Source organism: Harpia harpyja, chromosome 9, assembly GCF_026419915.1.
Source record: "Harpia harpyja isolate bHarHar1 chromosome 9, bHarHar1 primary haplotype, whole genome shotgun sequence".
Taxonomy (NCBI): Eukaryota; Metazoa; Chordata; class Aves; order Accipitriformes; family Accipitridae; genus Harpia; species Harpia harpyja.
The window spans coordinates 35,965,645-35,979,573 of record NC_068948.1 but is presented as its reverse complement, the minus strand read 5'-3'; the positions used below and the strand labels follow the sequence as shown (position 1 = coordinate 35,979,573).

Here is a 13,929-nt window from a genome sequence, read left to right as displayed (position 1 = left end):
ATTTTGAAAGTGTTACAAAAGAATATGCTTACAGATCTTAATTGTCCAATATCATATACTGAAAGAAACAGAACCCCAGGGGTCTTATTTAGCCAGGATTTGATGGACCATAACCATTTTTTCTGAAGAACTCACAGACATCTACTACCTTTCAAAAGAGCAGCCCACTTCTACCTTGTTCAACTGCCAGGAAATATACAGTATCCTCCAAACACTTCCTATGTCCCCTCCGACCCACCAATTTATGTAACAAAAACCAACTCAAAACAGGTGATTTGTACAAGCACTTGACACAGCAAGACAAACTCTACACTGATTTACACTCAAGGGACTGTGGCTGCGTAGCTCAAAAAAAAAAAAAAGTTGCCTTTTAAAATGTCAGTATTTGGTGATATTCACCATGAAGTGATAGTGAAGAAAAATAAGATCTTCATTCATTTCCAGAACGTGAAATACCAGAGGTCTCCTTGCAGCCTGAATTCTAGATAAATTATGACTTGCAAATGATGACTTACAGAAGCTAATAGAGTTAACTACTCTTCTTGTGTCAGTTATGTGTGCAAAACTGCAATGATCTCTGATACAAGCTACTTTTATAGACCCAGGAGTTGCTTTGTCTGTAACAGGCAAAGATTTTTACTTTCTAAGTTTGTAAAAAAGCATGTATTATCTCTACCTACTATGTAAAATGTGCAGGGGGAATTGAATGGAATCCATCATAACAGAACTCGAGAAGTCCTTGGTTTTGCCGAGTTGTGTTACGTCCAGCTTGAATTACATAAACCGTTGTGTTTGCTAACAACTGCTCATATGCTGTAAAGTGTTTGCAGAACAATAATGATGCTGCTTCATTCAGCCTGAAGCACTGGTAACGTGGCCTATTAGTAGTTATGCAACAAATTAGTATTATCCCCATATCAGCCTGCAAAAGTTTCAAACATGCTTCACACCAGGAAATGGATCCATTCAACTATTTTCAGGCAGAGACACAGAATTAACCAGATAAAGGACGTGATTATTTATTATTAAGAGTAGAAGCCTTGTCATAGGCTAGGAGCCTTGTCATAGGCTAGGACCCTGCTGCATACAGTACAAATAAGCAACATGCTGCCTGCTTCAGCAAGCCTACTAGTATAGACAGCAGATGGATGGAGACAGACAAGAGTACATGGAAATACTGAAAAAACCACTAGGGAGTTGTAGGATGAGAGCTGTATTTGTTAGCCGCCCAGCTATTGCAAACATTTTTCTAAGAAGATAACTGAAGAAGAGCAAGGTTTTCTAAGCCTGAGACGTGAGTGTCTCAAAGAAGCAAACACACCTGGACTGATGCACTAACACCACCTGTCAGATCAGGTCTTCAAATTGTTCGAGTTCAGGACCTCATGCTGGTTTGGCATTCAAACCAATATATTTGTAATCACAGAACTGGATACTACAAATGAGTTTAAACAAACATCTTATGATCGTGTAAGGCATGACCCTGGTTTAAATTACAAAAGTGAGAATCAGTAGATTAATTTCATTCAACTCAGTGGTGTTAATGAGACAACAGCTAGGTCTGCCAGGTGTTTAGAAGACTGAACTTCCTCTATAAACCCTGTATCAACCATATAAGTGATTTTAAGTGATAATTTTAATGTGCTTATAAAATTAGGTTTTTTATTACAACTATCTCCAACTGGAGGATATGCAATGGATATAATAGAAGAGGCTAATGAAATGCATTTAAACTAATTTTGAATTTTAAAAAGAGAGAAAAAAAATGCAGTGCGTAAAAAACACCTGAGTTCTGTCTTTCTATTATTTAGGCCTGGTGGGAAGTACAACAACAAAAGACAGATGATGTGGTCTCTGAATGAAGAAGGCAGCAGGAGTAGTGTTTAACCATCCCTCACTGCAGGTATACAAGTAACATCACTTCTTTAATTATATACACGGGTCATCTGGGAATAGAACTTAATGATCTGAACCAAAATGACAGCCAGGAGTGGTGAATGGAGGGAGAGCTCTGCTATGAGTGGGGAGTAGGAGCCCACAGCACCAGCAACATGCCATAAAATCCTCCAAGTTAGCAGCTACCATGATCTGCCGGTTTTCTTACCAACCTTGCTTAACTTGTAAGACTTACAACACAGACTTAGCATCTATATAATAATTTTCCACCTGTTTCATAAAGCAGTCACCATTATTATATAACAAAAGAAAGAAAAGAAGAGATTTTTATCTGTACTTTAAATAGGCAATAACACATCAAACTAAAGTAACTTTGAGTGGAAAAGTAAATCTCAGCAAGCCAGTGCAGAAACAAACAGTTCACCTGTCCAATATATTGTGCTTTATCTAAGGAAATGTAAAGGTCTTGGATAAACGGTGGTACTTTACCACTGTCAGCTGGTTAGTTGCTACTGACCTGACAGAGGCACGAGATCAGAAAAATGTTTAAAATCATCTAATTCTCTTTTATGAGATTGTAGCCTATTTCCAGAGGTCTCTCCTGACCAGTTTTAAGTGTCTTGAGTTCAGAGGAGTTTTGTTATTATGAAATTCCTCAAGCAGCAATGGTACAGAGGGCTTACATGTATAAGAAACATATTTCAATTTGCCCTGCCGAATACTAACAAAGATCTTATTCACTTTATTCTTGAAAGGTTTGGCTTTTGGTGCTTTTTCCTAAATTTTCTTCATTCTTTACTGCCTGATTTATTTCCTCTGCTGTGGAAGTTACAGAGGAAAGCAGAGTTGCTTGGCAGCATGATGTGGTATTGCTGAACTCAGCTGTTTATGGCTTTCAGCAGATGTTTCTGCTTCAAAGACAGTGTGAGAAAAAATACACATGCACAAATTCCTCCCACCCAGTTCTGCATCTTTTGTCTCTTATCTTCCACTGTCTCAAAATCACAAGGAAGGCTACATTACAATAGCTGCTAAAACATCCATACCATGCCAACTGTCACAGATAAATAAGAGCTGACCTCACCCCAAATTAGAACTCATTATTTAAAGTGCAAAGAGAAAAAATTAACAGAAGTGTCGGTCCATGAATGTGCTGCATCAGAAGGAGATTTTCATGGATGATGTCGCTATGAATTACAGCTTATTAAAATGGAAAGTGATAGGGATTGCTGAGTACAAGAGGCAAGAACCCAGCAGCTTTTGGTAGACGATGCAAGTGGGACAGCCAGCTTTTCCTACTGCATGTTCCAGGAGCTCTGCAAAACACATGCTCAGACATAAGTAAAAGGCTGAAAAGTAGACTGTATGTTTTCTAGCCACTCTCTGAGAAATGATTACTTTGTCAGATATCAAAAAATAATCTCACCCCGGACATCAGGAATTACAGTAATTATTGAACCTGTCTATCAATTTGGAATGGATGTAAAGCTGTTGTCCCATTATTCCATGACTGCACATCCTATTCTATTTAATATGTGTGGGGCTCTGCTCTATTTACATAATAATGAAATAAAACAATATACCCAACCTGACTGGAAAGCAGGGAAGGCACTGATGGCAGCTTTCTCAGCAAGGCTGGGTTATTGCATGCACTGGCTAAGCCTCCAGCATTTGGTTTTGATAAGCATGTAAAAAGCTTTTCCAAACTATACAGATTTGCTGAGCAAACAAATTTGATGCTTTCATTTGGGCAAGAAATATGTGAAGAATGACCTTTCTCTTGGTGCTTCAGCCCTTCTGCTTCCCAGCAGACCCAGGAACTCCGAAGTAGACAAAAAAAAAAAATTAATTTATTGCAACTGGGCTGGAACTTCTGTAGGGATCATGGATAGATCTCATTTCATGCATTTTGTTATCTCATTTCTATTAATTGATTTCTTTTCTTGGAGAGAAAACTCATGGGAATGCCTTACTCCTTGGCTAATACTATGTTAAGTTATCTATAAAGACTAACGTAGTATTTTTTGAATGGTGAGGACCAAGTCTAACACTGGTTCTGTTGAAATCCAACATGAAAATTCATTTCAATAGTGCCTAACAACAGGCTTTCAAAAATCTCATCTTAGATTATAACATCTTGCTTTGAATTTCCAACAGAAGAGAGAACGTTGTGACATACCTGATAAGAGAGAAAATACTTTCATTTAGTATCTTCCACAACACTTGTGCAGACCCTATTGGTTTTCTGACTCAGCCCTTATCTGTTAGAAAGCAGGTATTTATGCTGATGGCAAGTTAAACACAAATTTCTATTGAAACAATTGATTGATAATAGTGTTGTTGGATTTTGGTACGGCCAACACTTCAGTTAAGGATCAGGGCCTTGCAGTGGTAGGTGCTAGATGAAAACTAGACAGACGTATGTTGTTGCCATGACAATTGCTATAGTTATCTCAAATCAGATCTTTCTGAACTTGCATTACTGCAAGTATTGAAAAGAAAGGGTCCTTCAGGCTCAGTGAGAGTCCTTGTCTATGAGGGCTCCTGTGGAATTTGCTTTTCCTTAATGCAAGCGAGGGCTGCCCATTAAGTCGAAACCACTCAGAATTTGTAAGGTTCAACAAGTTGCCCTTCTCCCACAAGTACTCAGTAAGACAGTAAGGTGTAAGGAACAAACATTCCCTCTCAAGACAGTTTGTGCAGACACTTGCTTAGACACTGCAGCACACAGAGAGAGCGAGGCAACAGCAACAGAGCACCCGCCTCCTTCCTGCAGGCAGCCTACTCCTGAAAGAGACACGAGAGACATTCTTCATCCTTCCTCCCTCCCCAGCTCGGGGCTTTGATAAACACTCCTGACATTCAAAGCAGCAAAAGAGAAGCCATATGAAAGGCTCCTTTGGGAAGCAACCTTCTAACCCTAGTCTTCTGTGCCCTAGAAAAGATATTGTTACAAGGCACAGCTGGCTGATCCTCCACCATATGTGCAGATGTCCAGTTTGTCTTTGGCACCTACACTGTATGCTGGGAGACATCTGTGCCCTAATTTAACCTGAAGCAGGCATCCTAACATAAATAGAAATCTTAAAATGCAAAGACAGCAGGCAGAGATAAATTATTTGGGAAATCAGATGAGAAAGGGTGGAGGGAAAGTATCTTTAAGGCAGTAGGTAAAGGCTTAGCTATATTATTCCTTATAGTGTTATTGACAGCTATACGCATACATTCCCACGTGTCATTTTAAGCAGACAGATGCACATCACAAGAACGACTCACCTTGGAAGCTCTGAGGGTTGCACTGGTAATTTGCCAGCAGCCTGAAACACTGTACCTAATTTGCACCAAAATATGCATGATGCTTAAAACAAAATACTCAGGAGGCCATAATACTTGTTCATATGTGACTTTCTCATAAATGAATGGAAATTGTTTCTATTTCAGGGTTAATAGTAAAAGAAATCCACTGCTGATGTCCTCCTCCCAAAGTATTTCTACAGTTTGTACAAATCAGTTTCTACAGACACAGATGTGACCTCCTAAAGACGTATACAACTTCCCAAGCAGCTACTATTACAGCACCGGCATGTGCCACTCAGGTCTCATCCTGCCTTAATTATCAGTCAGAAGGATAAACAACTGTAATGAAAAAATCCTGACCTATGAGCACCAAACCTTTGAGTCCTTGTGAAAACCGTGTCCTCTGCTCAGACTGCAAGGTTTTGAGGTCAGCAGGCACCACTGCCACTCTGCTGAGCTCTGCAAACCACTCTGACCCAAAACTGTGCCAGGGGAAGATGACCCAGATTCTAAAAGAATTAATAACATCTACCCTGGTCGTAATGTGTGAATACTCTTCTCAGTGTCCATATATTGGGCACAGACTGACTGTCTTCAGGTATAGCAAGACACACACCACACAGCTTACAGATTTCAAGTTTGAGGCATTTTGTACATATACACTTTACTTTTATTTTTCAATTGCAAGAGAATTCACTTTACTGACATCCCTTGGCAGCATATGGTGCTGCCAGACAGAGGAGGGACCTGCACAGAATTGTAACGGCTTTGTTGCTTTTCTCTGTGCCCTGATGATATGAAACACAACCCGGTAACATCATTAGCTGTTTCCATGTGAATGCAATGATACCCAGACAGTGTTAAAAAAACCCCAACAAACCAACCCCCAAAAATGTGTGCGCATGTGGCGAGGGGGAATAAGTGATTATGACACAGTCTGAAACATAAACATAACATCTGGAAGCACTCTTCCTGAGTCTGCCTCTTTATCAGACAGATGGCTAGAGAGCTGTAAGCCCACAGGCCTCTCAAAAGGTTCAAGGCCAAGAGGATAAAGTGCTACATCACAGCAGTTTTCCATTATGTCAGTTTTTCTAAACATCTCTTCGTTCTCCCACACTCAGTTTCTCTACCCGGCTGACAGAAATCAAAAGCACTGGGTGACTCCATTCCTCCACAAACAAAGTACAACATCCACGGGCAGAAACGTCAGCCCAAGAACAGACTGAAGGCAGCTTGTTCCAGCCCACTTCCAGGTTTGGAGGAGCAAGAGGAGTTAGGCCTAGATTAGCCCCAGTTGCTGCTTCTCAGTTCTTGACACCACATTTATAGGATGCTCTGGCTTTGGCAGAGAAGCCAGCTTAAGAAATTCTCCTAACCCTCCTTGCTCTTACCCTTAACCCATCTTTCTCATCCCCACAGCTGACAGCATACCAGCTGGTAGAGGTACGCTATTAAAAAAAAACAACAAAAAAAGACAATTAAAATTACTTTGGTCAAAAATAACCTTTGCTCTGTCTTGGAACAGCTCTTGCACCCTGTGGTGGCAATCCAGAATAAACTACACAGCAAATACAAGCCCTTTCCCTGAAGCTGTTCTCAGGGTAGATGTGCGACACCATAAATCAACCACACAAGCCTTAGGCTGGAACCAAACAGAAGCAATACTAAGATACGGAAACAGTTATAATAGTAACCAAAAATATCTTCATCTACCCTGGGGACACATTTAAAACCTACCAGCTTTCCTCCAGAAACAAGAAACAAGGGAAAACAAGTGACCAAGCAGTAGTCAGACTTGTTTTCACTAATCAACACTGTTGTTATCCTCATCAATAGCTACTTGAATCTCAGCACAAATTGCATTATAAGGCACACAAACATTGTTGATTTCAAGCTGTTTTCAGTTACTTGCTATAGTGGTAAAGTCTTTCTGAATAAATCTAAGTTAAGAAGCTACGGCTCTTGGCTTTAGCAGCACAAATTCAAAGAGAACAACTATTACTTAAAAAAGTAAAAAAGTGTGACCCACTTAAAATGTAATGGTAAACAATTATTGATGTGATGTATCTAAAATATGTCCCTTGGTTTTTATTATATAATGTGAAAGGTATATTAGCTGCTAAGTGGTGTTGCATTAAGATATAAACTGCTTGTTTCAAAGTGCTTACAATGTAATTATATCCACATACTAATGATAGTAGAAATATGCAAGAAGAGAAAGACAACATGGCAATGAAAACGAGTAGTTTTACTGAGTATGGGCATTTGTTTCCCGTGATATGAAGGGGCAAGAGCGCAGTGGTTCTCCATGGTGCATCAGGGAGATTTCCAAGTAAATGAGAGCACATAAACGCCAGAATTTCCTGTTCACGTGCTTAACAACTCAACACATCACTCTCCCCATTATGACCTGAATGAATCCTGGATGCAGTTTAATCTGGCTACCACAAAATAGTTTGTAGGAGGCAACACTCCAATGCACTGAGAATCTATTACGAATTTAAGTAATACTCTGACTTCACAACCAACTGGGGACATGTGACAATACAAGGGGAGAGCCAAATTACTTCTGTTGGTTGCAACAGAGGAATAAGGCACAACTGTGGACGACCCTTCATTCTTCTTTCCTGCTAGCTAATTCTCTGAGCTGTGCTAGAAACAGCTGGTCATGTAAAGAAAAATAACATACTATCATCTTCTTGACAAGCTGTGTGAATGTTCATAAAGCATTCAAGAACTATGAACTTGCATTTACTTGCTTTTCAGAAGCTCTTTTGCAAAGACAATGGAAAACACCTCTCTCTGCTTAAATTAACCAACGTATTTATGAGTTGGCTGAGTTTGCTGCAAAAGAAGATTAGCCTGTGTTGATGCTGGAACTCCAGAACAGTACCTCACATCTACATTGACCTTGCTACAGAACTGCACATCACCCAAACAAACTGCACTGTTAAACTAGCCTGAAAAAGCTGGTGGCAGCACAGAAAGATCCCATTAGGGACTTGCAATTCTCAACCAAATTAAATTAGCTTAATAGAATATTTGTGCTCTGCGCAGAGGGCTCCAAGTGACACTTAAAAACTCAGTAACTGTAATGCCCACTACACTGTATGCTTTCCCACTGGGATCTCAGTATACACAACCCCAGGTTTCCTTATCCAGCTCTTGTACGCAAACATTTCATTCAAACCTAGGTTCGTCATGCTTTCAGAAGACAGCAACTATTTACATATACAAATGAAAGAGGCATTAATTAAAACATTGACTTTTATTTGCATAATTAGTGCTAAAAATATTTTTATGGGTTAATTAGACTTTATGCAAATTGAATTGAGAAGATTTAATTTGGGGTTTGATAACCTGACTATTATAGTTCTGCAGTTGCTAATACACTCAGTTACATGCTGTTCTAAAGCCATGTCCTCCCTTTCAAACTGTTTTGGTTTTTACTTCTGGCAAGCTCAAATGATATATTTTTCCTTTCCCTTTACCCTCCCTGAGGTGGGTTGACCCTGGCTGGACGCCAGGTGCCCACCAAAGCCGCTCTATCACTCCCCTCCTCAGCTGGACAGGGGAGAGAAAATATAACAAAAGGCTCATGGGTCGAGATAAGGATGGGGAGACATCATTTACTAATTACCGTCACGGGCAAAACAGACTTGACTTGGGGAAAATTAAATTTATTACCAATCAAATCAGAGTAGGATAATAAGAAATAAAACCTACATCTTAAAACACCTTCCCCCCACCCCTCCCTTCTTCCCGGGCTTAACTTCACTCCCGAATTCTCTACTCCTCCCCCCGAGCGGCACAGGGGGACAGGGAATGGGGATTGGGGTCAGTTCATCACACTGTCTCTGCCACTCCTTCCTCCTCAGGGAAGGACTCCTCACTCTTCCCCTGCTCCACCGTGGGGTCCCTCCCATGGGAGACAGTCCTCCATGAACTGCTCCAGCATGGGTCCCTCCCATGGGCTGCAGTCCTTCAGGCACAGACTGCTCCAGCGTGGGTCCCCCGCAGGGTCACAAGTCCTGCCAGCAGACCTGCTCCAGCATGGGCTCCTCTTGCCAGAGGGCCACAGGTCCTGCTAGGAGCCTGCTCCAGCACGGGCTTCCCATGGGGTCACAGCCTCCTTCGGGCATCCCCCTCCTCCAGCGTGGGGTCCTCCCCAGGCTGCAGTGGATATCTGCTCCACCGTGGACCTCCATGGGCTGCAGGGGGACAGCCTGTCTCACCATGGTCTTCATGGGAATCTCTGCTCCGGCGCCTGGAGCACCTCCTCCCCCTCTTTCTTCACTGACCTTGGGGTCTGCAGGCTGTTTCTCTCACATATTCTCACTCCTCTCTTCTTCAGCTGCGGTTTCTGTGGTGCAGGGTTTTTCTCCCCCCTTTCTAAATACGTTATCCCAGAGGCACTACCACCATCACTGATGGGCTCGGCCTTGGCCAGCGGCAGGTCCATCTTGGAGCCGGCTGGCATTGGCTCTGTCCGACACAGGGGAAGCTTCTAGCAGCTTCTCACAGAAGCCACCCCTATAACCGTCCTCCCCCCCGCCACCAAAACCTTGCCATGCAAACACAATACTTCCCCCCACAAACTCTCTACTGAAAATCTCACTAACTGCAATGACATCAAGTGTAAATACATTGAATCAGTGAGTTCCTCACGACAAGAGAAATTTCTGCACTTTACAGAAGTCTAATATTTCCAGGCACTCTGAATGGGCACAGAATACAAATGTTAAAGTCTGCTCAGGTTTTCTGTGCCTGAAGATAGTACAAACCAACCGCATAGGAAAGTAATAACCAACTCAGCATCCACCAAAGATTTTATGATACTCTTCAATGAGCCCAGGTTTGAGGCTAATAATAAGCACAGAGCTAGGGAAGCATTGCTCGGATCTGTACAATGGAAATCCTCTGCGTGGACTACATGTACAGTGGTGTTCTGAGAATTTGTTAAGATGATACCCAGCAAGAGCAAAATAATTTCCACTGAAAGCAGCAACATATGACTTTACTATGTGCCACAGAAGACAATCATACTTACTGAAAAAGCACTGCTTTTATGTCTGTGGAACAACTAGACCAAGTCTCAGTAAAAACACATTAAACAGGAAAGCAGGCACTGGCAGGCCAGTTCATATCAGTGCTCCCTGGAGTGCACTGCCTCTGACAGTTACCAGTGTATGGCTTAGCAAGGGAACCTCCAGTTCTGGAATAAGAAACTCTTTACAAAAGGGGATTCTTCTGCATTACATACAAGACACTAAATACTGAAAGGTTTGAATTATCCTGTACCAATGCTTGAAAGTTACAGTGGTTCACTGTGGAAGAATTCATTGCTTGCTTGATGAACCAGCCACAGAGGCTGTGGTATGTTCAGAGAAACAAGGTCAAAACTATCAAGCCAAAAAATTATGTTCAGTAGAAACCTGTAAAATTAAGGATATTCCTATTCATGCCAAAACGACACCCCCCACCCCCCCCCAACGTAGGCCTATTCTATTCATTTTTTAATTTAAACTGATGAATTTTATTACCTGGAAACTAAGATGCTCTGTTATAGATCAGCAGATGGTACCATAGTTAACATAAGTGTCTCCAGATTTCCAGGCTACAGGTTTAATAGCTATGAGTAGTGGTAATATGAGCCCTAAGTCTTTCAACCAATGAATGGTATCATGGATATAAATGAGTTTAATGTGCCGAGAATATGAGGTTTCATACCTGTTCCTTGAACTTGGTGCTATCCTCTGACAAATAACCGTTGTGGTCGAATGCTTTCCACCATTCCCCACCTCTTGTTTCACGTCCCACTGCCGGGGGTCACTTGTCTTTGCACTCAGAATGTTTACACCTTTCTTCACCTTTGCCCTGTTGGAAACAGCAATTGTAAAAAGTTTACAAGAGAGTAATTCAGGACTTTTACCTTCCAAATGTAGCTCAGGCATGGAGATCTCAATATACCAGCTTTAAGCTAAGTATTAGCTATGTTTCTAACCCATCAGTAAATAAGAGAGTGGTATCACAAATGCAGATCTAAGGCAACATGCCACTTTTTTTGGACAGAACCAGCTAACTGTGTGCCTTTATATGTTCTGCCAACAGCAGGCTGGAGTTACGATTAAGACCGAACCTGTAGGAAAACTTGCATTCAAGGTTATTTTCTCTATTCTGGCAATAATTTCTCCCAAAGAGAAATTTGTCCCAAGGCAGAAGACTCAGGAAGGTTCTGTTCATCTGTATCACGACAAACTTGTGCTTCATCATTGCACAGAGGAATACTTCACTGAAGTTTTTTAAATAACCCATTTTTATTTCATATGATATTCTTCTACGTTATCAGTGGGCAGGTTGTTGCTCTTCTGCTTGACAATTCCCTCTTTGTCACACATTCCCAAGGAAATTTCTGTTTGAAATCTCCAGCCTGGAGAGAACACAGCTGTTGGTTAAGACAAGACTTTGTAACTCAGAGATGTTCTTACAGGATGCAAATTTCTGCCACTGTTAGTTGTTACATCCTGTGGAAAAGTTAACTGTGTTTATCTAGTGATGCTAATAACATCAGCAATAACTGTATGGAGGTTTAATTAAAGAGGACTTGCTTAATTAAGGAGCATTTGTATAAAGAACTCCCAGCAAACATACTATTTGGGTGCGGAATGTTCAATTGCTGATCTTCAGTCCTATTACAAAGCATCAGGAATGAGAAATAGAGATACTTACATAGCCTTTCTCTTCAAAAGACACTGAGGGACAAAATTCCACCAGCCCACCGGACTCACACAAGATGATGAATATGTGGGGAGCAGGATGCCAGTTAGAAGTACCAGGCTCTGTGAGTAGCTTGGCCTCAGCTTTGGATGCTTAACTTCACCCTACCAGAGTGTCCTGGTTTCAGTTGGGATAGAGTTAACTGTCTTCCTAGTAGCTGGTACAGTGCTATGTTTTGAGTTCAGTATGCAAAGAATGTTGATAACACTGATGTTTTCAGTTGTTGCTCAGTAGTGTTTAGACTAATGTCAAGGATTTTTCAGCTTCTCATGCCCAGCCAGTGAGAAAGCTGGAGGGGCAGAAGAAGTTGGCACAGGACACAGCCAGGGCACCTGACCCAAACTGGCCAACGGGGTATTCCATACCATGGGACGTCCCATCTAGTATAAGAACTGGGAAGTGGGGGCGGGGAATCGCCGCTCGGGGACTGGCTGGGTGTTGGTCGGCGGGTGGTGAGCAATTGCACTGCGCATCATTTGTACATTCCAATCCTTTCATTATTATTGTTGTCATTTTATTAGTGTTATCATTATCATTATTAGTTTCTTCTTTTCTGTTCTATTAAACCGTTCTTATCTCAACCCACGGGTTTTGCTTCTTTTCCCGATTTTCTCCCCCATCCCACTGGGTGGGGGGGAGTGAGTGAGTGGCTGCGTGGTGTTTAGTTGCTGGCTGGGGTTAAACCACGACACAGAGTACGTTCATCATGGCCTCTACTCAACAGGAACCGGCTTCACCACAGCAAAGAGGCTAAAGCATGGTGAAAAATTGTATTTTTCTAAAATACTTATGTAACACAAAAGGTTAGTTATTGAGCAGAAATCACCATCTAAAAAGATGTCGATATCTTCTGGACATTTATGAGGACTCAGCACCTAAGTAAGTTCCTTGGAAAAACTGGTCTTTTTGCATCTTTAGACACTAAAACACTTTAAAAATGTAGTCATGAATGATTGAGAGTACTTGTCTTCTCACTGCGGTTTTTCAACAGTGAGACAAAACACAATTAAAGGCATCAAAAAAGAAAACTTCTTTTTCTCAGTATAAAAGCATAAGTGCTTAATTCTCTCATTTGTAACATGAAACACCATGGAGCTTCACAGATTACTGACTTGCTCTAGTAAAACTAGCACAAAACTGATGCATCTCTAATGCCTTCAGTTGAATTACTCAGAGATGAAAACAGAAAAAGTAAAAGGAGAATCAAATCCATTACTGAAGGTTCATTAAGGCTTTAAGTCCCATTAAGTTCTCCAGTATATTACAGTTCAAATAAATGAACAATAAATAAACATTTAATTAACAAGAAAACACTACCACCAATCTTGAAATCTGTATAAATCCACCAGTGTGTTTTTGGTAGTATCTATTTTAGGAGATGTTCGGATGTATTTTAGGATACTGTTATTTAGCAACTGGAGAGAAGTAAAAACTGATCATTTAGATACTTTGTTCAGCTGTTCCTGAAGATGGGCTCTGAAATGGCGTAACGTCAGTCAAAATGAGGTTCCTTATGTTTGGATTTTCAACAGAATTACAACTTTGACAGAAGCTGCAAATTGCTCTTTCCACCGTGTAGCTTGACATAGTCAATACCTGGGCTCCTGTTAATTAGGATGGACATTTTGTATGGCCTAGGTTAGTGGTAAAATACACTGCCAGAGGATGAAAGACCGTGGCTACAATACCATTTTGTTAATTAACTACAGTATGGGGCATTAAGTTGAGTGGCTTTCACATATGCCATTATATAAAGCCCATTAAAAAAAAAAAAAATTCCATCCCAGGGTAAAGTAGGTTATGTTTGGTGAGAAAAATCAATGTTGTGATTGCACTTAGCACTGGAATTAGGGTATGAACACCCAGAAGATTGAACTTCCTAAATAAATATGCAGAAGCACAATTTGCAACTCTCCCTCTAAAAAGGGCATTGAGTTTTATATAACAAGGTCAATG

General features: G+C 41.0%; 1 protein-coding gene across 3 annotated transcripts in view; it reads right to left on the bottom strand.

Annotated features, from left to right (window-relative positions):
- TMEM132C (transmembrane protein 132C) overlaps window positions 1–13,929 on the bottom strand; it is a 223,250-nt gene that overhangs the window by 86,049 nt on the left and 123,272 nt on the right. For all 3 annotated transcript variants that reach the window (XM_052797469.1, XM_052797470.1, XM_052797471.1), the window contains one exon: window positions 10,927–11,073. In XM_052797469.1, the coding sequence (XP_052653429.1) occupies window positions 10,927–11,073 (147 nt within the window). The remainder of the gene's footprint in view (window positions 1–10,926; window positions 11,074–13,929) is intronic.